The 26,863-nt window shown below is 42.6% G+C and overlaps 1 protein-coding gene across 6 annotated transcripts in view; it reads right to left on the reverse strand.

Annotated features, from left to right (window-relative positions):
• ZFPM2 (zinc finger protein, FOG family member 2) overlaps nt 1–26,863 on the reverse strand; it is a 469,506-nt gene that overhangs the window by 331,919 nt on the left and 110,724 nt on the right. Inside the window, exon 1 of one of the 6 annotated variants that reach the window (XM_083749018.1) lies at nt 357–1,108. The exons of 4 other annotated variants lie outside the window; for them this stretch is intronic. In XM_083749018.1, the coding sequence (XP_083605144.1) occupies nt 357–396 (40 nt within the window). In that variant the 5' untranslated portion in view covers nt 397–1,108. Of the gene's footprint in view, nt 1–356; nt 1,109–26,863 lie in introns of those variants that run through there. One more of the 6 variants, XM_083749015.1, reaches the window with a different exon arrangement.

Consider the following 26,863-nt stretch of genomic DNA (forward strand, 5'->3'; position numbering starts at 1 on the left):
TCTCTGTCTCCCTCTCCCCTTCCCCGCCCAAACAACTCCTTCCGCGCTAAGTTCAACGCCAACTTTTCTGCAGGGAAAACCTCCGTGGCTAAGGAGTCCAAAAGCAGAGCTCTTTTTTATTGTTTTAAAGGCGGCAACCGCCCCCCCCCCCCAGCCCTCGAAAACACAAGTAGGCGCCGTCCGAAACTCCACCGCAGGGCGCTGCCACTTCTCCTCGACCTGGTTCCCCCCATCCCGAAGTTATTAATTTTTCGGTTCATTTTTATGTTTACACACAACAGCAGCAGCACCCTTTGGGGACAAGCCTCGTCGCCTTTCCGTCCCCGTCCCCCCCTGCACTCTTGAGGGAAACTTACGTTTAATCTGCCTGGGCTTGCTCTGTTTCCTTCGGGACATGCTGCTCGCCGGTATTGGTGGTGCTGGTGGTGGCGGCTGTTGTTGTTGTTGTTGCCGCCGCCGCCGCCGCCGCTGTTCTTGTTTCAGGTGCACTGAGAGTGTGAAAAGGGGGTGCAAGGTAAGTAGGTGCGGGGCGGGGAGGGAAGAGGGGAGGAAGGGAGAAAGGTGTGAGGGGGTGGAAGAGGGCGAAAGAGAAAAAGAGAGAGAGAGAGAAGGGAGAGCGAAGCAAGTCAACGTGCCGGGTTCATAAGAGACAGGAGCTGATGGGAGATGACAGGAAAAAAGAGAAGCGGAGAGGGAGGCTAGAGCCCAAGCTAGGCAGGCGCGCGCGCGCGCACGTGTGTGAGTGTGTGTGTGGTGCCTGCGCGCGCGCTTGTGCGCGTGAGGGGAAGAGGGCTGTTGGGGGGGGGTTGGAAAGACAGAAAGAAAGGGAGATTTGGCGTGTCCGGTATATTGTGTAGTTGGGGGGGGGCGTTAAGTGAATGAGGGAAAAGAACAGACAGAACTGTGGGGGGGGGAGAGGCAAGAGAAGAGAGGGAAGAAAGGCAGGACGGAAGGAGAAGAGAGATTGGGGAGGTGGGGGAGAGGAGGGAAAAGGAGGGAGCGCGGTCTCCCCCCCCCCCCGCCCGCCTCTCTCTCTCTCTCTGTGGCGTCTTTCCCTGTGCCGATGCTGCCGCCGGTGTCGCTCTCCGAGCAGCGCTCCCCTCAGACTGACCGGCTGCGCGAGGGGTGGGGGGGTTGGCTGGAGAGAGCGCGAGGGGAGCCCCGAGGCCTATCTAGCCCAGCATCCTGTTTACCACAGGGGCACAACCGCGGGCAGGACACGAGGGCAACTGGCGACCGCCCCCCCTCTTTATTTCTCCCGCTGCCCTTCCCCAGATGGCATTTCAGTGGCAAACGCTGCCTTCGGGGGCTGGAGGAGGTTTGGGTCTAGCCGTCGTGGGTAGTACTACTAGCCTAGTAGCCGGTTTAGTCGGGAGGGGGAGGGGCGCTTGGCATGGGGGAGTTTTGTCCGCCTGGCTTGAGGAGCCAGTGGCTGCCCCCAAATGCGCACGAGACCCCGCTTATGAGGAAAGTGGCTTCCCCTCAGAGTTGGCAAAGCACCCTCCACTTCCTCCTCCTGTTGCCCTCAGTGTTTGTGTGTATGTTTTGTTTTTTGTTTACTATATATGCATAGCCCCAGCCCTCAAAACAGCAGCAACTGGTACCCGTTAAAACTATAGGACCTTGCCCCCCTCACGGAAGTTAAATACATATCCTGATAATAGAAGGGTACTTTCCCGCAATATAGTGGGGAGCTCCTTGGAGTCACGCTGTTGGTGTTCACGTGGGAATGTTGATTCGGGACAGAGAAAGCGGGAAAGAACCATTGCAGCCAATGTAGGGACTGCCTTCACAACGCAGAGCCAGAAATGCTTAAAGGCACTTTGACAACCCAAGTCTAATACATACTTCCTGGAAAGTTTTCCATTATACTTTTTCCTGAGTATGGATTAGCATGCAAATAGAGTAGTGAGAACACTATCCAGAAGGGCTTACTCTCTTATCAGTGCTCCCCCCCCAAAAAAAATATTTTTAGGGGTACTCTCAATTTGACTCAAGAAAATCACTATTTTATAGTTCAAATTGAGGGAAATAAATACAGTAAATGGACAAAAGTACAAAGATTCACAAAATGTTTAGGCGTATGCGTACCCCTGGGGGGGGGGGGGACACTTTCTCTAATAAAGAGTGCAGAAGATTGTCTGCAATCCTTGTTATGACTTTCCCCAGTTTGGGCAAAAAATCAAACTGATGTCAACTTCATAAACTTCTGAGCTTTCTGTAAACAAGAATAAGATGCACTCATGTTGTGTGAAAATGTCCTTATTCTGAGTGGCAGAATTATCGGAGCCCTCAAATATCCCCCCCCCCCCTTTTAAGGCAGTCTCAGAAAAGTTTCTCTCTGAAACCTGCTCCACCTTGGAACATGTGAAGCAATAATTCAAAAGACCAAGCCTTCATAGATAGATTTGTCTATGTGCTATGTACTAATTTATATGAATTTATTGCACTGCAATTAAGAAAAGAAAATTCTACTAGCCTGCTTTATTTCATTTCATTGGATGACTCTTTTAACAAAGAGACTTTATGCTTGTACCTTGTAAATTCACTAACGATTCTATTCTAATAGTTTTAGTGAGATAAGGGGACAGTTCCACCATGCACAACATACTTTTGAGAAGCCCTTCATTGAGCGGGGGATGGAGAATATACTGGAGAAGGTTTACTTACAATATTATACCCTTTTTCCCAGTAAGTATTAAAGGAACCCAGTGTTTATTTCTCTAGCATTTCAAGGAATCAAAGTACTTTGCACAGAATTCAAAAAGCGAAGCCTCACAAAGCCGCTGGCCAAAGCCTCATAATCTAAGCCTGCACAAGGCCACAGGTGGATTTAGGGGCTGGCTTATGAGGCTTCTGATTAATGGATGGTGCAAGTCCTGGTTTCTCCCTCTACAAGGACAGAGGGCAGAAGAAACTGCAGGTGAACGCAGAGAGAAACCAATAGTTGCCAACTGAACAATAAGAAACAGTAGGTTGTCCATTTCATTTCCCTACTTTAAACTTTGCAACAGAGCACATAGATATACCCAGCAATATAAATACTTGCCCCTGTGCACAGTTCACCCATTCAGATAATAGGCATTTTATTAGTCATCTAGAATGCTGCACAATATAGTAAAATCTAGAACTCACCACTTTTAAGCACACACAGATCCCAGAGACTCAAGTTATTTGTTGTGCATAGTTTATTTAAAAGCTTTCATTCTGGTATAAATTATCTATGAATAGGTTATGATCCTCATCAAATTTATCTGCTACTCAATTTTTTTTTCTTGAGAGAAGCATTTAACTTGAGGGTCATTCACTAGCTTGCCACTATCAACATTCATTATATGAATCTATATAAATTCTGAAATCATATGGGGCAGTTTCTGTATTCTTATTGGATTATTTTTTCCTCTTCACAAACTATCTGACAAAAAGAACATTCATATAAATCAAGCTTAATGTATGCATGTGCAAGGTTTTGAGGAACATTTATGCTGAAAATGAGCTTCTAAATGTGTTTTCATCCCTTCAGGTAAAAATAAAAAATGCACAAATATATGTTTATTAATTGAAAAATTAATATAATTATGTAAATAACATTTAAAATTAGATTCACAGCATCTAGGACGTTCTTTGTATATTGGCCTTCCTTACAAGGTTCTCATGAATCACTGAGAAACTATAGTTTATTCACACTGAACACCTGAAATTCATTATATAAATTCTAAATATTAAGATAACTTTTTGTGCTATAAGCTAAAATAATAATTTCCAACAACAGTTATTTTTCCTGTACATGTCAACATTTCTGTTTTTTATATGGAAACTAGGTATGATTTTAATGCTCAATTCTTTTATTAAACTTTTGACGCTGAAGTTGTCTTTTGAAAACTGAAGAGCAAGAACAAATAATCCATTCTTAATTTACCCTAGTTGAAACAAAAAATTCAGCTTCATAATGGCAAATAATAATTTCAATCTGATTGTGACTGCCTTAGGTGTCTGGAAAGGTAAACAAGCAATAAAATTAAAAAACACAATTAGGAAGTCATTTCAGCTGAAGAAAAAGTTAAAACAAAAATTATTATGTTTAAATACACCATGTACATTTAGTTGTTAAATTAGGCATGACTTTAACACTCATAAGAATAAAAATCTGCATTAACTTGGACAAAGAGGAGAGAGCTCAGTTGCAGACCCTCCAAGTGTCCCTATTTTCCAGGGATGTCCCTGATTTAGAGAAGCCATCCCGGTTTCTGATTTGATCCCAGAATGTCCTGCTTTTCCTTAGGACGTCCCTATTTTCACTGGAGAAATGTTGGAGGGTGTGGTAGGATGTCCTTATTTTCATGGGGGAAATGTTGGAGGGTATGGAGTTATTTGACTCCTGAGCTGTCTGAAGGCAATCCTGTATAGGGAAGATATTTTTTTAATGTTTAATGTTTTATATATGTTGGAAGCTGCCCAGAGTAGCTGGGTCAACCCAGTAAGATGTGTGGGGTGTAAATAGTAAAATTAACATTACGGAATGGGGTGTCCCTATTTTCATTGGACTCCGCTAACCGAGACTCCGCTAACCCAGAAATAGTACTTCGGGTTAAGAACTTTGCTTCAGGATGAGAACAGAAATCGCGTGGTGGCAGCAATGGGAGGCCCCATTAGCTAAAGTGGTACCTCAAGTTAAGAACAGTTTCAGGTTAAGAACAGAACAGACCTCCAGAACAAATTAAGTTCTTAACCCGAGGTACACTGTACTTGCCGGATTGAGAAGGCGATGGGGCCGCATCCTGCCCCCGGGTCTTAGGTTGCCTACCCATGGACTAGATGGTCCTCAGGGTCACTTTCAGCTCTACAATTCTATGCTTCTATTCAATATATCTGTATATTCTTGTGTACAGATAATCCACTCATACAATGTACCTTCATCACTCTTTCAAATACATACCATACTATATATATCACAAATGCTCAAACTGTTTTTGCTTACTAGGGATAGTCCTGGTCAGTGGCGTAGCGTGGGTTGTCAGCACCCGGGGCAAGGCAAGTAATTTGTGCCCCCTAACCCCCAGATGTTGCGCCCGGTGCGGCCGGCCCCCCCTGCACCCCCCCACGCTACGCCACTGGTCCTGGTTGTTTGTCCATTGGTTTTTAAGTGTTGCGTTCTTGCTTAGTTGCCCTGCCGGGCTGCTCAGCAGACAGCGCAAGCAGGGAGGCAAATAAACAGGCTCCTAGAAGGGGGTAGTTACGGAGATGTGGACCAGATGAAGGGGGGCCATGAAAGACAAGTTTGAAGAGGGAGTGGCCAAACAGACTTAGGAAAACAATCCAGAGAAGACAGGTGAAGCAAATCCAGGTAAGAGAGAATGAGCAGAAAGGAAAGGTACAGATGGCAAGGAGATGGAAGAAAAAGTAAAGTTCGTATCTTGTTCTGAAATAGCCAGTATTCTGCTAGGCTCTAGTCTATTCTCATCTCAAGCCTTTGATTGTTTATCACTGCAGATGAAAAGGTCACCAACACATAATTGTCTTCCAAGTCCCATGGCTAGAAATAGCAAAGCAAATGTCAGAGTTCTAGTCCTGCCTCCTAGTGCTCCCTGACACCAAAGGCAAGGTGCCATTAACTTCAAGGAAACCTGAAACAGGCCACAGTCAACTTAGACCAACATAAGACAAACTTCTAAACAGAAATACAGAGCCAAAGTTCTGAGCCTTTCGTGTTAGCTGCATCAGCATATCACTGATATAATCACCTTAAACTGTTACCAGAGATTGCACTCAGACTAAGCTACATCACAAACTGCTTTGCATTACCACCCAGTGACATTGGAAGGTGCACTTAAAAATAATACTTCCTAAAGCTTTTCATAATTCCCTTAAAGATGAATATGGTTGTGAGCAATATATTTCACTTTATGCTGAAGACATATTGCTGCTTTTATTTTTTATTTTTTTAGCATTCCTTACCTGATATGACTGCTCTGTCTTACAACTGCGGCTAAACCTCCTGCTGCAAAATTAATTTGATTAAATCCAATGCTTGACCTTGTCAGCTAGTGACCTTAGACAGCACTTTGCAAACTACTACTTTCTAGAGTCTGCTAAATGTTTCACCTGTGTCGGAATACTTCTGTCTCCCATGATGCTTCCTGCCCAACAATAGGAACAATTTCTTCAAAAAAATATTTATTAGAAAAATGAGCTTGCATCCTATAAGATTGAGAGTTTTCTGGTTTACAATAAATTCCTGTATATAATGTAGCCTTTATCCATTACAACTATGGTTGTAAATATACTTGAAGTTAAGGTCTCTTCAAATTAACATAATTTAATTTTTAGTGACCTATTCGCACTACGTATTTATCTATATTGTTTATACACGTTTAACTTTCATGGCTTCAGGAAACTGAGTTTGCAAAAGATGTTGAGAATTACTTGTTGAAAATCACTAGCTCCCTACCCCTTCATAGATCTTCAGTTCCTGTTGTTCCCTCTGGCAAGAGGATGACTTCTAAACTGGTTGAAGTCTGTTGTGTAATTATGCTCTAATAGGACAGTTTACAAATGAGATAAGCACTACTTAGTTCCATTGTTATCACCAGTAAGCGCTGAAGTAATTGGCCTCCAAGTAACAATTCTCCCAGTGAGCCTCCAATTCTGATTTGAAGAGCAAACATAAACCATAGTTTGTTGGTTTGGATGTCATGGCCAACTATGGTTAGCACTGATGGGCAAATCATTAAAATTCCAGTTCATGTCACTTTCAGATGTGTTCCTTTTAAAATCTATTCTGCCCTTCTCCTGCATTACTTCATGGACTTTCAAAAAACCCCAAAGAATTCTGAGAATTCTGAGAAACACCCCAAAAGGTAGTTGTAGTTATGAGGTGACCCAAAGACAGGCAAGAGCAGCTGCCGTGTGCACTGAAAGTAGAACTGCAAGCATTTCTGGGAACAATGTAATGATGTGCCCTCCCTCCCAAGGAGATTTTATGGTGGGGTTTGTGTGTGTGGAGAGAAGGCTGCAGCTAACAAAAATCAGTCAAATTACAGCATTAGTTTAGATTCAGAGAAGTTGTTCAACACTGGAGATGATTTCCTTCCAGATTACTCAACCTCCACAAATGACAGAACTCTGATGTTTGCTGCTTAGAGCTATGCTGTGCCTATGTATGGGTTGGGGACCTGATTAGAAAAACTGATTGATGAATCAAAATGAATCAAGAAACGTGGCCAAACCTGATCACTTCTATACAGTATGTGAATGGTGGTCCCTGGGCCACCACTACAAACTCAGATGTTGTTCGGGACAAACACTAGGATCAAACAACAACAGAAAAATGGCAATTAAAACAGACCCTGAAATCAATATCATTACAGAGCCACAGAGTTCAGCAATTAAAAGCTTGCAGGAACAAAAAGATACTAGCTGTGCACCAAAGAGCTAGCAAAAGAAGGCAGATATTTTTCAGAAAGGGCTTTTCACAATCTAGGCATCACCATGGAGATAACCCAGTATCTTTCGCCTCCCCATCTTTTGCACCTCTGATGCTGATAGGACATAACAGGGGGCCTCCGATACTGATCTTAACTCCTAGGTCTAAGTGATTCTAAAGGTGCTCTGTTCCTGCTTCAAAGCCATTAGGGGCTTGAATATTTTTTAATTGTAGAGCAGACTTTCTCAACCTTGGCTCCCCAGGTGTGATTGGACTACAACTCTCATCATCCATGACCATTGGTCCTGATAAGTAGGGATAACAGGAGTTGCAGCCCAACAACAGATAGGGATCCAAGGTTGAGAAAGGCTGATCTAGAGACAGTGGCGTAGCGTGGGGGGTGCAGGGGGGGCCGGCTGCACCGGGCGCAACATCTGGGGGTTAGGGTTAGGGGGCACAAATCCACAGGTTGGGGGCGCAAATCCACGGGTTAGGGGGTGCAAATTACTTGCCTTGCCCCGGGTGCTGACAACCCACGATACGCCACTGTCTAGAGACAGTGGTGGAGCTTCATGCTCCGGCACGGGGGGGGGGGGGCAGAGAGCAGCTGGGGCTGGGGCTTGTGCGCGTCCTGGGGCCATGGCACGCCACCTGCAGGGGCGGGGCACCCAGTGGGGGCAAGCAGCCACAATGGCACCCTGGGGATTGGACTGCTGGGGGTGGGGCGCTCCCCCCCCCCTGCACTCCTCTTCCTCCGCCAGTGTCTAGAGAGATTTGTTAAAACATGCAGAAAGAATCTCCTTCCCCTACATAACCCGCCCCATTTGAAATCTAAAAATCATGGACTTTCAGAGAGGGTTACAGCCTTAAAACAATGAGGAAAATAATGAAAATGGAAGAGGAAAGAATGAGCTTAAATGTATCCAGATATGATTTGTTACTGTCTGTGATATACCCTGGGGTTCAGTAAACAGCAGTTTTACAATGAAACAATGACTTAATTTTGCTTTTGCTTTTCACTTGTTACGAATCAACAGGACTTTTTAAAGAAGCAGACTCAACCCTCACTGCTAGTCTTAAATAAAGTTGCTGGAAGCCACAGGAGGGGATCGTGCTTTTGCGCTTGGTCTTGTTTGTGAGCTTCCCATGGGCATCTAGGTGGGTCATTGGCTTGATCCAGAAGGGCTCTTCTCATGCCCTTACAATGAAACAGCAACAGCTCAGTGGTGCAGCATACAATCACTGGTTAATTCCCTGGCATCTTCAGTCAGGTAGCAGGAGAAGCAAAGACTCCTGAAACCCTGGAGATCTGAGATCATGGACAGCTGCTGCCAGCCAGAGTAGGCAGTGCTGGTTTAGATGTACCAATGGCATTACATATACAACTTGTATCTTGCCCTGCATACAGAATAGCTTTTATTCAAGTATACCTCTTGGCCAGTTTTTATCAATAGAATTAAATGAGGCAAATAAGTAATCTTCCTTGCTTCCCATGTATCCTCTGAAGAAATCCGTTTATTATTCCATTGGCTGGTCATATATCAATACACGATCTTATTAGACAGCAAATGTAACTGTCAATTGCCACTGCTGTAAGTATTGGATATCTTGTGCTAGAAAAAGCAGAAATAATAAGCATGGAAAATATCAATATGGATTAATGTGATGGCCATAGAGCTGAGGATTTATTAATTTCAGTTTAGTTGCATAATGCAAAGTTGTAAAGTGAGACAGATTCATGATTAAATATCATTGATCTAGCTGGAGTTCATTGAAGATTGTTGCAAGATTTTGGGAGGGGCTGCATTTAAACACTTCCCATTAGAAGCTTAAGCATTTTTTATTTGTTACGTTTCTGTGCTACTTCAGCGCACAGCTGTTAGAATGGTTTATATCCAAATAAAGTAACATACAAAAATGAGATAGAAAAAGGAACACAATCAATAGAATGCTCTATATAATATGCTCTCTCTCTGCAATGTAAGTTGAACAGTTAATATGTTGTTTTGTTGTTGTTGTTTAGTCATTTAGTCATGTTTGACTCTTCGTGACCCCATGGCCAGGCACTTCTGTCTTCCACTGCCTCCCGCAGTTTGGTCAAACTCATGCTGGTAGCTTCGAGAACACTGTCCAGCCATCTCGTCCTCTGTCGTCCCCTTCTCCTTGTGCCCTCAATCTTTCCCAACATCAGGGAACAGGTAATATACTGTATATAAAAACCAGTTCAAACGAGATGTGCACATTCACTAGGACTGATGAAAAATGTGCATGTAATCTGTCCATAAATTGTGCACATTTCCCCATCAATATACATAATTTCCAAGAGGCCTGGCATATGTGCATGTATCATTTGAATTTTGCATGTTCGGTTGTCATGATACATAACCTCCAGTGGACTTCAGGGAATGTGCAAATCCCAGTTGAATTTTGTACATTTTCTGGCCAATGTGAATATTTTCCAGTCAGTATGCATAATTTCCAAGAAACATGCTCTTACACACACACACACACACACACACACCACTTCAGGGGTGTTCAGTGTGTGCCCTCCAGGGTAATTCTGGCCCACTGCCAAATTGTACATACCCCCCAATGCCCTCCACTCATCAGCTGAGCAGTGGAACGAAAGGGTGGGGCTCCAGATAAAGATTAACATTTTTCATGCAGTTCAGCCTCCTTTTCCCCACTCTTACCTGTTTGCCAGTCATCTGAAAATCACAGCAGGAGTTTGTTGGAGAGGAGAGTTTTAAACCTTCATTTTCACTCCCGCAGTCCTGATGAAAATTGCCCCCATGCTACTATTTAATTTAGGAAATCTTAATCTTAATAGAGGCATGGCGTCAATCATCAGGAATACAGGGGCAGGAGAAGTTAGCCAACTGGGAAAAGAGTGCTGGGGAGAGAATGTAGCTCTCTTGATCTTTGCTGGCTTAACTGCTCCTACCTCCTCACCATTTGCTGACCATGAACAGGGTCCACCACTGAGAAGGCCCTGCTTTGTGTGTTTGCCTATGTCACCCGTAGGTACACCAACAGGACCTCAATTGCAGATCTTAGATTATGGGCAGGATCACACAGTTCTCATTTAGGAGGCAAAGGCCCAGAAAAAAATTAAATATGGATACCAAATGGTTGAGATATTATGACTTATTAATAGAGGAAGAGGAAGGTTATAAATTAGGACCATTTGAGCAAATTAAAGATAAGCTAAATTGGTTACATTACCACCAGATTAACGAATTGTATAAACTGGATAAGAAAAATGGTTTTGCCTTGGAAAAATCTAAGTTGGAGATGGAGTTGTTAGATACTGAAGGTAAAAATTTAACTAAAATGTACAAGCTTTTGCTGGAGTGGCATACGAAAGATGAACAAGTTAAAACGGTGATGATAGATTGGGCAAGAGATTTAGGACATAATATAATGTTTGAGGACTGGGAAAGATTGTGGAAGAAAGGGGTAAAGTTCACCGCATGTACTTTGTTAAAGGAAAATATTATGAAGATGATGTATAGATGGTATTTGACTCCTGTAAAATTAGCAAAGATGTATCATAACTGTGATACTACATGTTGGAAATGTAAAGAAAAGGAAGGAACATTCTTTCATATGTGGTGGACCTGCCCCAGGGTGAAAGACTTCTGGGAAAAGATTTATAATGAATTGAAAAAAATGTTGAAATATACATTTACAAAGAAACCAGAGGCCTTTCTTCTTGGAATAACAGGTTCGGAATTGCCCAAGAAAGATGTTAATCTATTTTTGTATGCCACAACTGCGGCTCGTATTCTGTTAGCTAAAAAGTGGAAAACTCAAGAATTACCAACAGTAGAAGAATGGCAGATGAAGATGATGGACTTTATGGAGCTAGCCGATCTAACCGAAAGAGTCCGCGACCAGAAGGAGGAGGAATACCATGAAGAATGGAAGAAATTTAATGATTATTTAGCTAAATTTGTTAAGCTAAAATAACTGGAAATAGCGTCCAAATACTCAATGGGCTTAGGATTGTACTTATGGCAACTGACAAAATAATATGTTTAATACAAGAAGGAGAAGATTTAAAGATGTTAATGTTTAATTTAAAGGGTATTAAAATTGGGATTTGGAAAACCGTTATAAGGATATGCAATGAAATTCAACTAAGGGGAAATAAGGAAGTCATTTTACAAAGTAAATAACTGTTATTTTCAATAAGGTTAGGATTGATGTTTGTTATGTTTTGTTTGTTTTATGTTTTTGTTTGTCGTCGATTTTTACAAAAAAACGCAAACAAAACTTCAAACCTTAATGCAAAAGAAGAAGAAGAAAGTCCCCACCTTTGTTGCCAGTAATACTAACCAAAGAATTCATGATGATATTCTGGAATCTAATGTGTGCTTCCAGTCACACTGGTGAGAACATCCCAACAGGCCTGCCCTTTTAGGACCCAGAGAGTAATAGTCAGTCCATGACATCTAAATAAATTTCTCCTTCACCAGATCAGTCCTTTACCAATGAATGTAGAACACCAAGTACACAACCTGTACCATGTGTTAACTCAAATGTGTATACAGATATATGTGGTGAGGTGATCCCTTAGATAACCTTGTCCCAAGTTATTTAAGGGTTTAAATACTGAACTATGAAGCTACTATATATTGAATATGACACACTGGTACTACAAAAAAACAACACCCCAGCCCTGCACCTGTTCTTTGAAAACACCTTTGGTGTATTACTAGAAGCAACATACTATTCCATGTGCCTCACTGTTTCAAAGGTAACGAATTAGAGGAAGAATAGAATGCACCTTGCATATACAAATGCAGCATGAAGAATGCATATCTGAAGTTACCATTATGCATTACCAACAGATCTGTCTGCCACTGACTTCCATGAAATTCAAGGTAAGAAGAATGCTAAATGTATGCATGGTGGATCTAATCACACGGCTCCAAAATGAGTAGCATTTTCCCCCCTGGTTTTGCAAGATCAGTGTCTTTATGCAGCACATCCCAATTTTAGATTTTCAAAAAGCTGAAATAAATGTACAACCAGTGGCAGCTAGATTACTGGGCTTTATTATTATTATTATTATTCTAGATATGATGGGCATGGCATTGAAGCTTGCAAGCCTAAAGGAGTTTGTATCCCAGAGTTTGAATCTCTGCTAAACAGCTGGTTGCAGCACTACTTAAAATACATGTTAAATAAATCGTGATTTATTTAGGAGTAAGCATCTCAGTCTTCCAATGCCCAGTGTCTTTGTACCTCCAACTGCTATGCAAATACCCTTGAATAAAAAAAAATCAGATCACAGTATGTAGCCCTCATTGTTCCCACATGTCCAACAAATCCTCATGATCTAGCAGATGCAAACTGTGTGCACAAAACCCCTGACATGCTACCTAAATTTTATCAATTGCTCCTGCTAGTGACATCTTGCAGTATACATTTTAACTTGCTGATGTTTGAAAACCATTATTTGTACTTCTATGGCATGAAAGGAGGGGAACCCAACCAACTGCTGACACTTATGTAATGTACATAAAGTGGAAAGGGGGGAAATATATCACGCTGATCCAAAGTTCCATGGTCACTCAGATAGGCATATAAACTCTCATACATGTGGGCTTCTCCATTCATTCAATATATGCACTTTAGTCCACAAGGGACTCAGATAGATCTGCAGTGTTACTATTGTGAGTGCAGAGGAGAAGGGACATAAATACTGGTGATTATAAAGATTCACAACTAAAATCTATGATTAGTTGCACATCAGTAGAAATTGCTTTGGGTTTTTTTTTAAAGATTTTGTAGAAATTGTGTCATTGCTTTTAAAAGTTTATTTGTACTTCATTTTTTAAATATATGGTACTTCAAGCTGCGTAGTGGCTTATACCTTTGTATAATAAATAAAATAAGTGCCTCATGCAGTAGGAGCAAGGATATGAATGCACTTGGCCCCATGCTTGCTTGCCTCAACTTGCCACTCACTTGCCCCTGTCACCATCACATGAAGAAGGAAGCTGTAGCACCTTGGGAAATCTAGGAGTAGGAAGGTGACAGAAACATTGATGGAGGGGACAGGGGTATCAGGCTTGTCCCTGCTGCACAATGCCCTCCCCCCATATATGCTGTATTGTATATGCATCATCTGAAGAAGGCTTCTGTTGTTCAATAATTTGTAATGTTTGCTTGTTATAGTACTTTAAAGGAGTAAACCACCTTGGGGCAAATATCATAAATAAATAAACAGCATTCCTAAATGGCAGGAACTCAAATTTTCCCTTTTTTTCTGCAGCATATTTGAAAAGTGACAATCCAAACTCACACACGAAAAGGACTGTGGTTCAGGACCAATAGCTGAATGTGTTGTGCAACACCACAGAATTCATATCACAGCAGGACTTTGGAATTCAGTTAAGGAAACCAATGGAACGGGGTTCCCATTTTGTGTTTCCACAAAAAGGTGTGCCATTCTGATTTACAGGCTGAATAGCAACCTCTAGCTATTATATCACTCCAAAACGTTGCAGCAGCTTAGATAGGAAAGTTATAGGAAACTCCCCAACATTTTCAGCAGTGGGTTTTCTACAGACTTCGGCAAAAGAATGATTGGGCAATTCTTAATTTTGTTGGCACCTTTATTGTTTGCCCTTCAGTTTGGCATAGACCTCTACATACACATCAGAAAGGGAATATATGGGGGGCAATGAATGTACATAAACATGAAGCAATGAGCCCATCTTCAGAGCTATAAAGAAATGCTGTAAAGGCAAAGCCAGAGATATGATTTGTCTGATCTTATAACTAGAAGTAATACTGACAGGAGCAAGAACACTGTAAATACTGAGGAAAGGACATGAAATATTTCCTTCTGTGGCTGTAGAAAGATCTACAGGGAAGGGAGATATAACACAGAGTCAACAAAGAATATTATAAGATCACTTCAGAAAACAACAGGAGGGAGGGTGCCTATGAAAATATTGAATAGGAAATCCTTTTCTCACGAGGAATAGCTGAAAGCGTTAATAGTGTGTAATGGACAGGTTACCCCAAAAACAAGGAGGCAAGGGGAAATAAAAATCAACCGCGAATATTGATATGGCTGGCATGGGAACCCAGGCTGCCAGAAAAGCTTTGTTAATTGCATCATCAGATCCAGCTTTATGAGGCTGCCATAGGGGGAATGTACTGGCGTGTTGGGCAATCCTCTCTGGCCCTGTCACACTTTTCTGTCAAAATAATGTCAATAAATCAATAGGAATGAGAAGGGTGGTAGTAGTGGTAGGAAAAATGAGTCCCAAAACAGGTAGCATCTTCCCTCTGAAGCATTTTTTTCAGTCTGGCTTTGCTTGGGAGGCTGCAGGAACAGAGGTAGGAGCATGTGGGGAGGGGTGGAGCCAACAGGATTATCCACAATCTCTCCCTTATATATGTATATTTACCCACAGTGCTTTTTCTGACTATACATTCTGGCATGGAGTACTGGAACATTTCTGGTCCAGTGGACCAGGTCTCCACCACCCTATTGTAACTAGTGGGAGGGGCCATCTACCTGCCAGTCATCTTGCATCTTAATCAGATAGTCAGCTGATGGACAAAGTTGTGTTTAAATCTTGCTTTCTGCAAGGTTGAGCTGCACATGGGGAGTTCCTTGAGGATTGAAACCTCCTCACACCAGCTGATGTGTGAGAGTTCAATCTGTATTATTATTATTATTCTTTTTCCCTAACAGGACTCAAGGCAGCTTACAGCTAAAAACAAGAACTACTAAAAATATAGAAGAATCAATCATGAAAATACAATTAAAGAATGAAAACTATATACATATATAAAATCTGTTTAAAACATACCAGTAATTACAATAAAACCAGCACTATGCCAGCTCTTTAATTAAAAGCAGTTCAATTTCCAAAGGCCTGCTGGCAGAAGGACAACAAGGAGGGAGCCAGTCTATCTTCTCTAGGGAGTAAGTGCCAAAGTCTGGGAGCAGCCTCCATGAAGGCCCTCTCCCTCTCCCTTATCTCCACCAAGCATGCTTGTGAGGGTGGTGAGACCAAGAGAAGCCCCGCTCAAGAACCCAGGCAGGTCTGTATGAGGGAATCTGGTCCTCCAGACACCTTGGACCTAAGCTTTCTGCAGGCTTTGCTGCATCATTAATAATAATAACAGTAATAGTAATAGTTCTGACCATATAACTGATAACACATTTTGGGTTGCCTAATTTTACATAGGCAGTGGAGGACAGAGGTGCCTGGCGTTCTCTGGTCCATGGGGTCACGAAGAGTCGGACACGACTAAACGACTAAACAACAAACAACAAGAACAACAATTTTACATACTTTTACTACAGACTTGTAATACACTGGATCCTCCGGATATGAACTTAATTCATTCCAGGGCCTCCATTCACACCTCGAAAATTACGTAAATAGAGGTTAGCTTCTGCGCATGCGTGCGGCGCTATTGAGTGCTTCTGTGCATGCGCAAGGCATGCAGAGCGCTTCGCAGAACGCAGCGAAACCCAGAAGTATACACTTCCAGGTTTGCCATGGCCGCAACCCGAAGATTCCATATCCAGAGGGAGACGTAAGTAGAGGTACAACTGTATATATACATGTGGAAAAGATGAGGATTTATTATTACAAAAAATGGGGGTTTAAAAAAATGAAAATGGTCCAGGGCATCATAACCCAGCAAGTGCTTGCAAAATCTCACTCAGTGTGTGCTCACTTCAATGAGGGCACAAAATTGTGAATTACATGATATTTTGTAATTTAGAAAAACTTGAACTTGGTTCACATCTCTACCCTGGGCAGTTTATAGTTTAGTCAGCTCAGCCCGCATAGCTCAGTTGGTTAAAGAGCAGTGCTGATGATGTCAAAGTTGCAACTTTCATCCCCAGATTGGACACCTGCATATCCCTGCATTGCAGAGGGTTGGACTAGGTCCCTTCCAACTCTACAATTTTATGATTGTATATAATAATAGTTTGCTTCAGCACTGCTAAATTTCCCTTCAGCAATAAACAGGGAGGTATATAAATTCAATAATAAATAAATAAATAAATAAATAAATAAATAAATAATAAAATACCAGTTGTTTGATCTCTTTTCCTGCCCAAACCTCACTTCTTTACATCTCCGTTAACACTTTTTAATCAGGCAGGCAGGTAGGGATTGCATATCATATGGATATTTCTCCCTTGCTAGCAGTTCCTTGTGAATCTGTTTTAAAAGTACAAAAACAACTCTTTTCTGTGGCTGAATTTCTCTACACTTGTGTATTTCGTACCACAGAGCTGCAAAGAAGCATGTCGCAGTGCTGGTGCCACAGTGCCAGGTGGTGAATTCCTACGAATGTTTGCCTCAGGCCTCATTTTCATTGCTTGCTCTTGTTGCCCAAGCAGAGTTCTGTTCTGTCAGGCTGACAAAACTGCAGCCAATTCTACAGCTGTTGAATAACAGGAAATTTGGGACATTCAAAATGGGATTTCTTGTATAATCTGGCAATATGGCAGAATCTGAACAAGTGAGCAATGTGAACCATTGTTTGGTTGCTAAATGTGGTACATGTTCCATTTGTGGAGCTTGAGTTATCTAGGAAGGAAATTATTTCGAAAACCTCATTAGAGGTGATTTATTTACCAGCCAATCTGTATGGAAATGTTTTCTCTCTAAAATACAGTTCTGCAGAGGCTCTTGGTTAAAACTGCATTTTTGTGTGAAACAGAACCACCTGGAGCTGGTCTTCATTCACACCTCCTATGATATGCAGTGCCAATTGTGGAAGCACCCACATAGTGTGAGGGTTTACTAGGGTTTCACAGACTGCATAAGCAGGAACAGAAATTCACAGAAGGGGAAAGGCACAACTCTATTTTATGGAGTACAAAAGCAAAGCAAATTCCACAAAGGATTCAACCATAATTCAAATCAGTTGCCACAAGGCTTCAACTGCAACAGGAGATATAATTACCAATCAAAGGTGGCTCACTGCAACCCAAAGTATATCTGCAGAAAATGGGTGGTGGGGGTGGTGGAGAGTCCTCTGATCTTCAAGATGAAGTGAGTCATGGACCTTTTCCAGTCAGTCCAGGGCAAAGTTTCACCAACAGAACAGGCACACCATCCAGTATTCTGTTGTCCAGCGAGATCTTCAAATCCTCATATTCAACTAAAACACAACTGGAGCTGATCCTGTCAGATGTTCTCCCTCGCTTACCTGTAGCTTTTTCTCTCTCCCTTATACAACCTCCCTTTCCTCCTTATGTTAGTATCTTCAGTTTCTGTGCATGTAAAAACTGGCTGATGATGATGGCAAAAGCAACCCAGAATATTTTTTATATGAAAAATTATGGAATTTCAGCAGAATGTTACAGGATATGGACAGGTTAGAATTGAAGGAATATGACTGCTCCAAAACATTTGAAGATGCAAATAGTTTGAATGTGGGATCATGCAGGACTGCCCGAGAGCATCATGAGACCAAATCCTCATTATGCGCAGTAAAAGGGAGGTTTGGAGGGCCCCCAGGAACCTGGGTTTGGACATCACAAGAAGACAAGCTTTATTGAAGCTTCCTCATTTGTTTCTCCCACTCACTCCATGGGAGGAGTGAAGCAACCAGCATGCTGTTTATTCCCGATAAACTATGATAAGCCACTAACCTGGGCTTACATGCAGATGGGGTCTGAAAGCTTGAATTGTAAAGCAGTTACACATTTTGGTGAAAAACTGCACAATCTCTGGAGTTCCTTCCAAGTCTGGACACATTCTCATGAGATTTTAGGATTGGATTCAGTGACTGCAGCTACAATTGCATCCTTCAAATGAAATATGAGAAAGTAGGTCTCTGCTAAACAAACACTAATGCAAAACCTTTCCATTTTTCTTTTGCATTTAGAGGTGCAGAATGCCGAAGAACATAGTACTTTCAGGGTACTCCTTTGCTTTGTGAACTGTCTTCCAAAAAGGACATCCACAGAAGAGGAAATGCCAGTCTCTTGGACAAGTCAGAGCCAGGTATATCTGGTCAGTTAGGAAACATTTAGCCTAATAGTTGAGGAACAGCAAGGAGCACGTTGTATAAAGAAAAGTCGTTCACACTCAGATCTGACAGCTGCAGAAGACTGCAGAAGGCCTTGGGTAAACTGATATCCCATGGAAAAGAAATAGCACACTGCTATATAGTAAGAGGATGGCTGTAAATAACCAGTTAATTTCTACTGTGGAGAATGTGTGCTTTGGGCAATTTGAAGCTACTGGAGTCTCATTACTGGCTTCTCTCCTGCAAATTTCTTGCTAACAGTGTTATCCCAGATGCATATGAAAAAAGTGTACCAGCAAGAGAAATTTCTGATAAAAACCATTACAACTCATTTCTGACATGTACACTTGAAGGTCATGTAGGCCTATGACAGCGTAAGGTTGAGAATCAGCTAAGGCTTCATGGAAACTGTTCACTGAAAAGCAGCAGCATTATACCGTATAAATGTATAATACTAAACAAAACAAGGGACAAATATACATGTCCGAGAGAAGTAATTGAGTATTAAAAAACTATAGCTAGGCAATGGTTAGTAATGATGAACTCAAAGTGTAGCACCCTGCTTGTGGTTAACGCTTAGCTGGAATGAAATATTCAACGCAGCAATAGAGAAATTAAAATAATAATTTATTTGTCAGACAAATAAATGAGAGGCTCAGTGGTATATGGTTACCAAGCTCTGGCCTGGTCTCTTGCCATCCTGGCCAGCACTTATATTCCCTTAATCCAGCCCCCTTTGCTCCTCCTGTGGCTGCCTCTGTCCAATCAGCCTGGTTGAAATTCCTATTGGCTGTTTGGTAGAACCAATCACAAAAGATACACCCACAAAAGATACACCCACTTCCTTGCCCTTATAAGGGAGACAAAGAGCTATATATAAATGACAAATAAGTAATAATATATCTTACATGGAATCTTAATTACCAGCTCACCTCTTTGCCCTCCTTGCCCTATTGCCTTCTAAAACAAATGTTTAATCTTACATTTTTATGTTCAACAGATGTCAAGGATCTCGAGTTTCACATCAATATTGAAAGATTTCCTTCATTTGAAAGTTTCTAAACAAATGCCTGACAACCATATATATCGAGAGTGCTTGGATGGCGTCTTCTGTCTAGCAGGGGGGCTAGGCTGGTGGCTGACTTAATTTCAGGATAAATACAACTCTTACAACCATATGAAATAAGAATCTAGCATTCCTTAAATCCTTTGCATAATTACATTTAAGCCAATATATTTAAGCTAATATATTTCATTCACTTATCATAGGTAGCCTTTTAAAAGAATAAAGCCTTTGTAAAGTAAAAAGGAACTCAGTAAAAAACAGCTTTTAAAAAGAAGCCTCTTCAGTTTACACCTCCCCCCTTTCCCCCTCCTTTCCCAGCCAGCTAGATGCTTCTTCTCCAGCCAAGCCAGTTGCCTTTCCCAACATTTTAACCTTTTTAACTCTCTCAGTTTAAGAAAAAGAAACAGCTTTTAAAGATTTCTTTAAAATGCTCTCTTTTTCTGCCAGCTAGATGCCTCTCCATTGCTCTTGGCCTTTTTAACCTTGGAAAGAAGATCTGGCTCATTTTACTGAGAGGCACATTGGTATTATTTTACTATTTACCCTTGCCTTTAATTGTGTTTTCTCAGCCTTGGGGCAGCATATGTAATTCTCCCTTTTTTATGACTTTGAGAATTGTTTTTCTACTATAAATCAATGGGGCCCCCTTGTCTTAGGAGAAAAACCTCTTGCCAAGGTTCTTTCTGCCTGGCATGAAACATTTGAAAATCCTTTTTTTTAAGCTCATTTTTAAATACAAGCCTTGATAAAATATAGAAGCTCTGATAAAAAATGCAGGCTTATGATTAGATGCCTCATTCCCCCCTTTCAAGCTCAAGGACCTTCATCCCAAGTGTCCTTGATAGCTTGACCTTCATCATATTCCTGAGGTAAAGCTCTGTATAGGGCCATGATATGAGGTAGAGTTTCATTTGAAACCATCTTGCTAATTGTACTTCTAAAACATGAAATGATACATGGCATCATACACAAAACCATTACCACTACTGTCAAGAAAAACAAGCAAGACAATAGTATCCCTTTGAGTCCTGCGACATTAGGTAACCAATTGGTGAGCCATCCCATATCCCATCCTTCCCATGTTTGTACTGGGACATGTGCTATATTCTCCATCTTTGTGGCCAACACACGGATTGCCTCACCATTATCTGAAATGTTAAAGCAACAGGCATTCCCTGTCAAGTTCAAGACTCCACATAGGCCTCCCTGCCTGGCAAGTACATAATCCATTCCCATTTTCAGCTGCAAAATGGCGGCTCTACTTTCATCCAACTGTTGTGCAATAAGTCTCAAACTCTGGGCCGTTGCATTGGTTACAAGTTCCACTACTGCTTGCAATCGAATTATTCTGTTTAGATTATAAATAGGATCCCGTGCCCCTTGTATGAGCTCACCAGGATTCCAGGAGGCAGGATCATAATAGGCTATAATGCGCTCTGGCGGCCAATCATCAGTACCGCTCCAACTTTGGGTACTTCCTCCTGCTATATGAGAAATATCAGCATTCCTTCGTGTTCGCCTGGCCGAACTAGTGGGCATAATCCACATTGGTGGTAATACCCAACCCAAGAAACAAGTCCCACTCCATTTGGAAGGGAGCTTTTTGTATGCCCATTCTCCACATATCCACCACAACCATCGGGTCTGAGGTTTTTGGTACGTGGAGTACAGAAGGCGAAATACCAAAAGAGGTAGAGAGTTCACAGTGCAGTATGTTAGATTGCCTTTTTCTGTCACAGTTATGTTCCACACCACTTTCCATGCGTGAATAAAAGGAGGTGCACAGGGCAAGGTATTCCGAGTTCGATAGGTAGTACCGTGTGCCCAGGTATGACTATTCTTAATATAATCCCAAGTATAGTGACAATGAGAAGAGCCTATCATGGGAGAATCAGCTGCATCTGATGATTTATGTACACAGAATTCCCCTTGTACAGGTATAACTCGTAATGGTTTAGTTGAGTTCCATCCGGGGAAATTCTGTATTTCTGTTTGGTGTGGCATTTCGCTTACCATACCAATGGCATCTAATGGTATCGGTAATAAGGGCATACCTCCCTCTGAATCATCTGGCCCAAGAGAGCAAACAAGGCAATTGGTCCTATTTGCAACATTGGCTACCATTTCAGCTAAACCTACCCACATATTGTGGTCATGGCTGAATCCATATTTAGCCAATTTGGTCAGATTCAAGAACCCTTCCCCTTCCCAAGGGATCAGGATTAATAATAAAATCATGTTGATGTCTAGTATATGCATTCCTTCCACAAAAGATTACCTTATTGTGATAGCAAATAATTATTAGCCCCAATATAATTCCCCCAGTGACAGAAATGGGGAACCACCAAGACCAAAACATATATCCCGAGGATCCCCAATGAGTAATATCTCTGATAATTGTTCCACAAGGGGGCAGTCAATCAATTGTATTAGAGAATCTTTCCGTTCACAGTCGCTGGTTCAGACGCTCCTCAAGCTTCAGGCGTGCGCAGGTCAGCCAGCTTCCAGGTTGTGGCTGCAGCAGGCCGGTCGTCAAATGTTGCCCGTGACCTAGCCCGTTCCCGGTAGGGCTAGATACAGGGGTTTTTGGAGAGAGTTAGTTTTAAAGGATTAGAGGGGTCACCTTTGCACGTCCAACTGCCTTCGGACTTCTTCAAACGAGAGTGATGAATCCAGGGGGTCACCTCAGCTACCTTCACCGCTGTTGGAGTAGAGAGCAAGACGGTGTAAGGTCCACGCCACTTTGGTGCAAGTGGATCACGTTTCCACTCTTTCACCCATACGCTATCGCCAGCCTGGAACTGATGAATCGGCTCGGCAATGCTGCACGGCGTGCGTTCGAGGGCCCACCTGTTAAGAGAAACAAAAACACGGGAGAGAGATTGCACTTGTCCCTGTGTCACATGATCTCCTATTTGTTTAAGGTCAGCTGGAATATCCTGAACAAAGGAGGGCGGTCTCCCATACAGGAGCTCAAAAGGTGACAACTTAAGTCTTTTTGTGGGTGCACACCGAACACGAAACAGTGTTATGGGTAACACATCTACCCATCCCAATCCCGTTTCCTGGGTTAATTTTGCCAATTGGGTTTTCAGAGTCCGATTCATTCTTTCAGTTTTCCCTGAACTCTGAGGCCTATATGCTGCATGCAGTCTCCATTTTACTTGTAGGACTCGACATACATCTTGTACTACTTGATCAATGAACGCTGGCCCATTATCACTTCCAATGCATCTAGGTAATCCAAACCTTGGGATCAATTCAGTGAGGAGTCTCTTAGTTACCTCTCGTGCCTTTTCAGTTTGGGTGGGAAAAGCTTCAACCCATCCGGTAAGAGTATCTACAAACACAAGGAGATACTTGAATCCCTTAGAAGGGACCAGCTCTGTGAAGTCCACAATTAGACTTTCCATGGGGACATATCCCACATGTTGAATTCCAGGAGGTTGTACCGGTCCCTGCCTGGGATTGTTTTTAGCACAAAGAACACATTTCTGTGAAATGCAAGTTGCTAATTGTGATAGATTAATAATATACAACTTCCGACTGAGACTCTCTCTGGTTGCAGTACCGCCAAGGTGAGTAGATTCATGATAATTTCTTACAATTGTGCCTGCTAGATGATGAGGTACATAAATCCTATTGTCCGGCAGGATCATCCAACCGTCCTTCATAACCGCTCCTTCCTGTTCAGCCCACTTCCTCTCTTCTGGGGTATAGTGAGGTTTAACTTCTTCTGGAACTACCTCTGGTATGAGGGCTGCTATAAATCCTCCCACAGGCTTTTGGGCTGCCTCTCGGGCTGCTTTGTCAGCAGCATGATTTCCTCTGGTTATTGGATCCCTTCCTCGTCCATGACCTTTGCAGTGCATTACAGCAATCTGTTCTGGAGCCCATACTGCTTCTAACAGGATTTCTACTTCAGGTCCATATTTCAAGGCCTTCCCGTGGGCTCCTATTAGACCTCTTTCTTTCCATAGAGCTCCATGTGCATGCAGGGTTAAGAAGGCATATTTAGAATCAGTATAGATGTTTGCCTTACATCCAGCTGCCAATTGCAGAGCTCTAGTTAAGCCTATAAGTTCAGCTTTTTGTGCTGATGTGCCAGCAGGCAAAGCTTCAGCTTCCACAACTTCCTCATTGGTGACCACAGCATATCCTGCTCGTCTGGCACCTTCATGAAGGTAACTGCTACCATCCGTATAATATACAACATCTGGATTTTTCAATGGTTCATCTTTCAGATCAGGTCTACTGGAATAAACTTCATCCATTACTTGGAGACAATCATGTGATTCCTCATCATCTACCTCTGGTAGGGGCAGCAAAGTCGCTGGATTGAGCATATTCACTACTCGTAGATGAATCCTGGGATTTTCACACAATAGGCCTTGGTATCTAGCCATCCTTGGGTTCGTTAGCCAATAACTACCCTTATATTCCATGAGTGTCAGAACAGCATGAGGTACATTCACATACATCGTCTGGCCGAAGGTAAATTTATCAGCTTCTTTGACAAGGCTTGCAGTGGCCGCTACTGCCCTTAGGCATGGAGGCCATCCTTTTGCTACTGAGTCCAATTGTTTAGACAAATAAGCTACTGGGCGGTTCCAACTTCCTAATCTCTGGGTCAGGACTGCAGCTGCAATCCCATTCTGTTCATGTACATACAGCTGAAAGGGTTTTTCCGAATTAGGCAATCCAAGGGCTGGGGCCTCCATAAGTCGTTGTTTGATAACTAAAAAGGCTTGTTTCTGCTCAGGTCCCCATACGAATGGGTCCTTTTCTGCACCTCGAGTGCTTTCATGTAAGGGCTTGGCCAGACTGCTGAAATCAGGTATCCATAGTCTACAAAACCCTGCTGTTCCCAGGAATCCTCTAAGTTGTTTTCTTGTGGTAGGTTCCTTGATAAGGCAAATAGCTTCTTTCCTCTCTGGTCTCAATGCTCGTTGTTGGTGTGAGATGTCAAAGCCCAAATATTTGACCTTTTCTAAACATAACTGTGCCTTTTTCTGGGAAACTCGGTAGCCAGCTTCCCAGAGCAAGTGGAGCAGTTCCTCTGTCCCTTCTTTACAGGTATTAAAATCCTTTGCCGCTAGTATAAGATCATCTACATATTGCAGAACCACCTTTTCTCCCGGTATTGAGGGGTAACTTGTTAGATCCCTCGCCAAGGCAGTGCCAAATAAAGTTGGGGAATTTTTAAATCCCTGGGGCAATCTTGTCCAGGTTAGCTGGCCTTTTGTTCCTGTCAAAGGGTCTTCCCACTGGAAGGCAAATATAGGTTGGCTCTGTGGTGCCAGCCGGCAACAGAAGAATGCATCTTTCAAGTCCAATACAGTAAAAAATGTTGCTTCTGGTGGGATCAAACTCAACAAGGTATATGGGTTTGGTACATTTGGGTGCAAGGTCTCGATAGCCTGGTTTACGAGCCTCAAGTCCTGCACTGGCCTGTATTCATCTGTCCCAGGTTTTCGAACAGGCAAAAGGGGTGTGTTCCATTCTGATTGGCAAGGCTTAAGCAGACCATATTTTAATAGGCGGTCCAAATGTTTCTGGATGCCCTCTGCTGCTCGCCGGGGTAAGGGATATTGCTTTACAGATACGGGGGTAGCCATAGGTTTTAGGGTTACTACAATTGGAGCTATATTCTTAGCCATTCCTGGTGGGCTATTTTCGGCCCATACTCCTGGTGGCACTTGTAGAGTTCGGAGGAGCTTGTTTAATTCTGTATCCAATGTGGGTTGGACTTGCAGGGCTGACATTAGGCGCCATGATTGTTCCTTAGGTACTGAGAGGGTAATTATTCCTGCTGCTTTTGATGGCAGTTTCATTTCTGGACCTCGAGGAGTGAAGGTGATTTGGGCCTGCAATTTGGACAGCATATCTCTGCCTAAGAGAGGTATTGGACACTCAGGTATATACAAAAACTGATGGGTTAAACGATGTCCCCCAATCTGGCATTCCAAAGGTTGGAGGAAAGACCTCTTAGCTGACTGTCCAGTGGCACTTTTAATGACTACACTTTTGGATGCCTTTTTCTGCAATAGTTCTGGGAGTACTGAGTATTCAGCCCCAGTATCAATCATAAAGTCTATTAAATGGCTCCCTAATTGAATCGTGACCGTGGGCTCCTGGAAGCCTAACTTTATGGAGTCCGGTCGTTCCTAGTCTTGAGTAAAATCCTCTTCTGCCAGTCCAATGAAATTGTCTCTATTCTGTCCTTGTCCTGGTCTCTGATATCTTCCATTTCGGATCATTCCCCGTCCCCGTCCCTGGTTTCTTGGGCCGGAGCCTGGGCCTGGGCCTGGGCCTGGGCGTACTTCTTCCAACCTCAGGGGTTCAGGACACTCCCGCTTCCAATGACCCTCCTTCTTGCAATTTGCACATTGATTCCTTCCCAGTGGTGGATTCCTTCCTCGCCCTCTCCCTCCATTTAAGGGGCGGTGGTCTTGCTTCACTGCTGTGGCTAGCATTACCATCTTTTCCTTCTGCCACTTCTTCTTCTCTTGCTTCTCAGCCTCATCCCTATTCCGATAAACTCGGCGTGCAATGGCCATAATTTGGCTCATCAGCATCCCTTCCCATCCTTCTGATTTCTGAATTTTCTTACGAATATCAGAAGCGCACTGGGCCACAAATGTAGCAGTAATCATTCTGCTGTTTTCAGGGGCTTCAGGGTCAAAAGGAGTCCATATACGATAGGCTTCTTGCAGCCTCTCTAAAAAGTCTCCTGGACTCTCTTTTGGTTTCTGTTCTACTTCTGAGACTTTAGACATATTAGTGGGCTTCTGGCATGCCCTGCGGATACCTTGCACAAGTGTCTGGCGGTAGGTGGTAAGTCTGGCCAGGTGAATTCCATTGTTTGGATCCCAATTAGGATCTTCCAAGGGAAAGTTATCTTGGAGATGACGGTCAATATTAAAAATATTTCCCACTCTGGCCTGCTCACGCAAATATATCTGTGCCTTTTCAATTATGTCTCTCCTTTCCTCAGTGGTGAAAAGAGTATTTAGGAGCTGGCGACAATCTGTCCAAGTAGGGCTATGAGTATTTACTATTGAAGTCACCAAGTCCATCATAGCCTGAGGTTTTTCTGCAAAAGATGGGGTGTGTGTTTTCCAATTCATCAAATCTGTAGTTGTGAATGGAATATATTGCAGGGTCGAAGTTCGAGGTGGCCGTGGTCCGGGTTGCCCGTTAACCAGCGCAGGCTCCTCAAGTGCATCAAATACTCTTCTAAGAGGGGCTACTACGTGATCTTTCTCTTCGCTTTGCTCTAGGGGCCTCAAATCATAGGGGATGGTATTTGTCCCAAGGCGTTCTTTTAGCAGCTT

This window comes from Podarcis gaigeae, assembly GCF_964106915.1.
Source record: "Podarcis gaigeae genome assembly, chromosome: 7".
NCBI lineage: Eukaryota > Metazoa > Chordata > Lepidosauria > Squamata > Lacertidae > Podarcis > Podarcis gaigeae.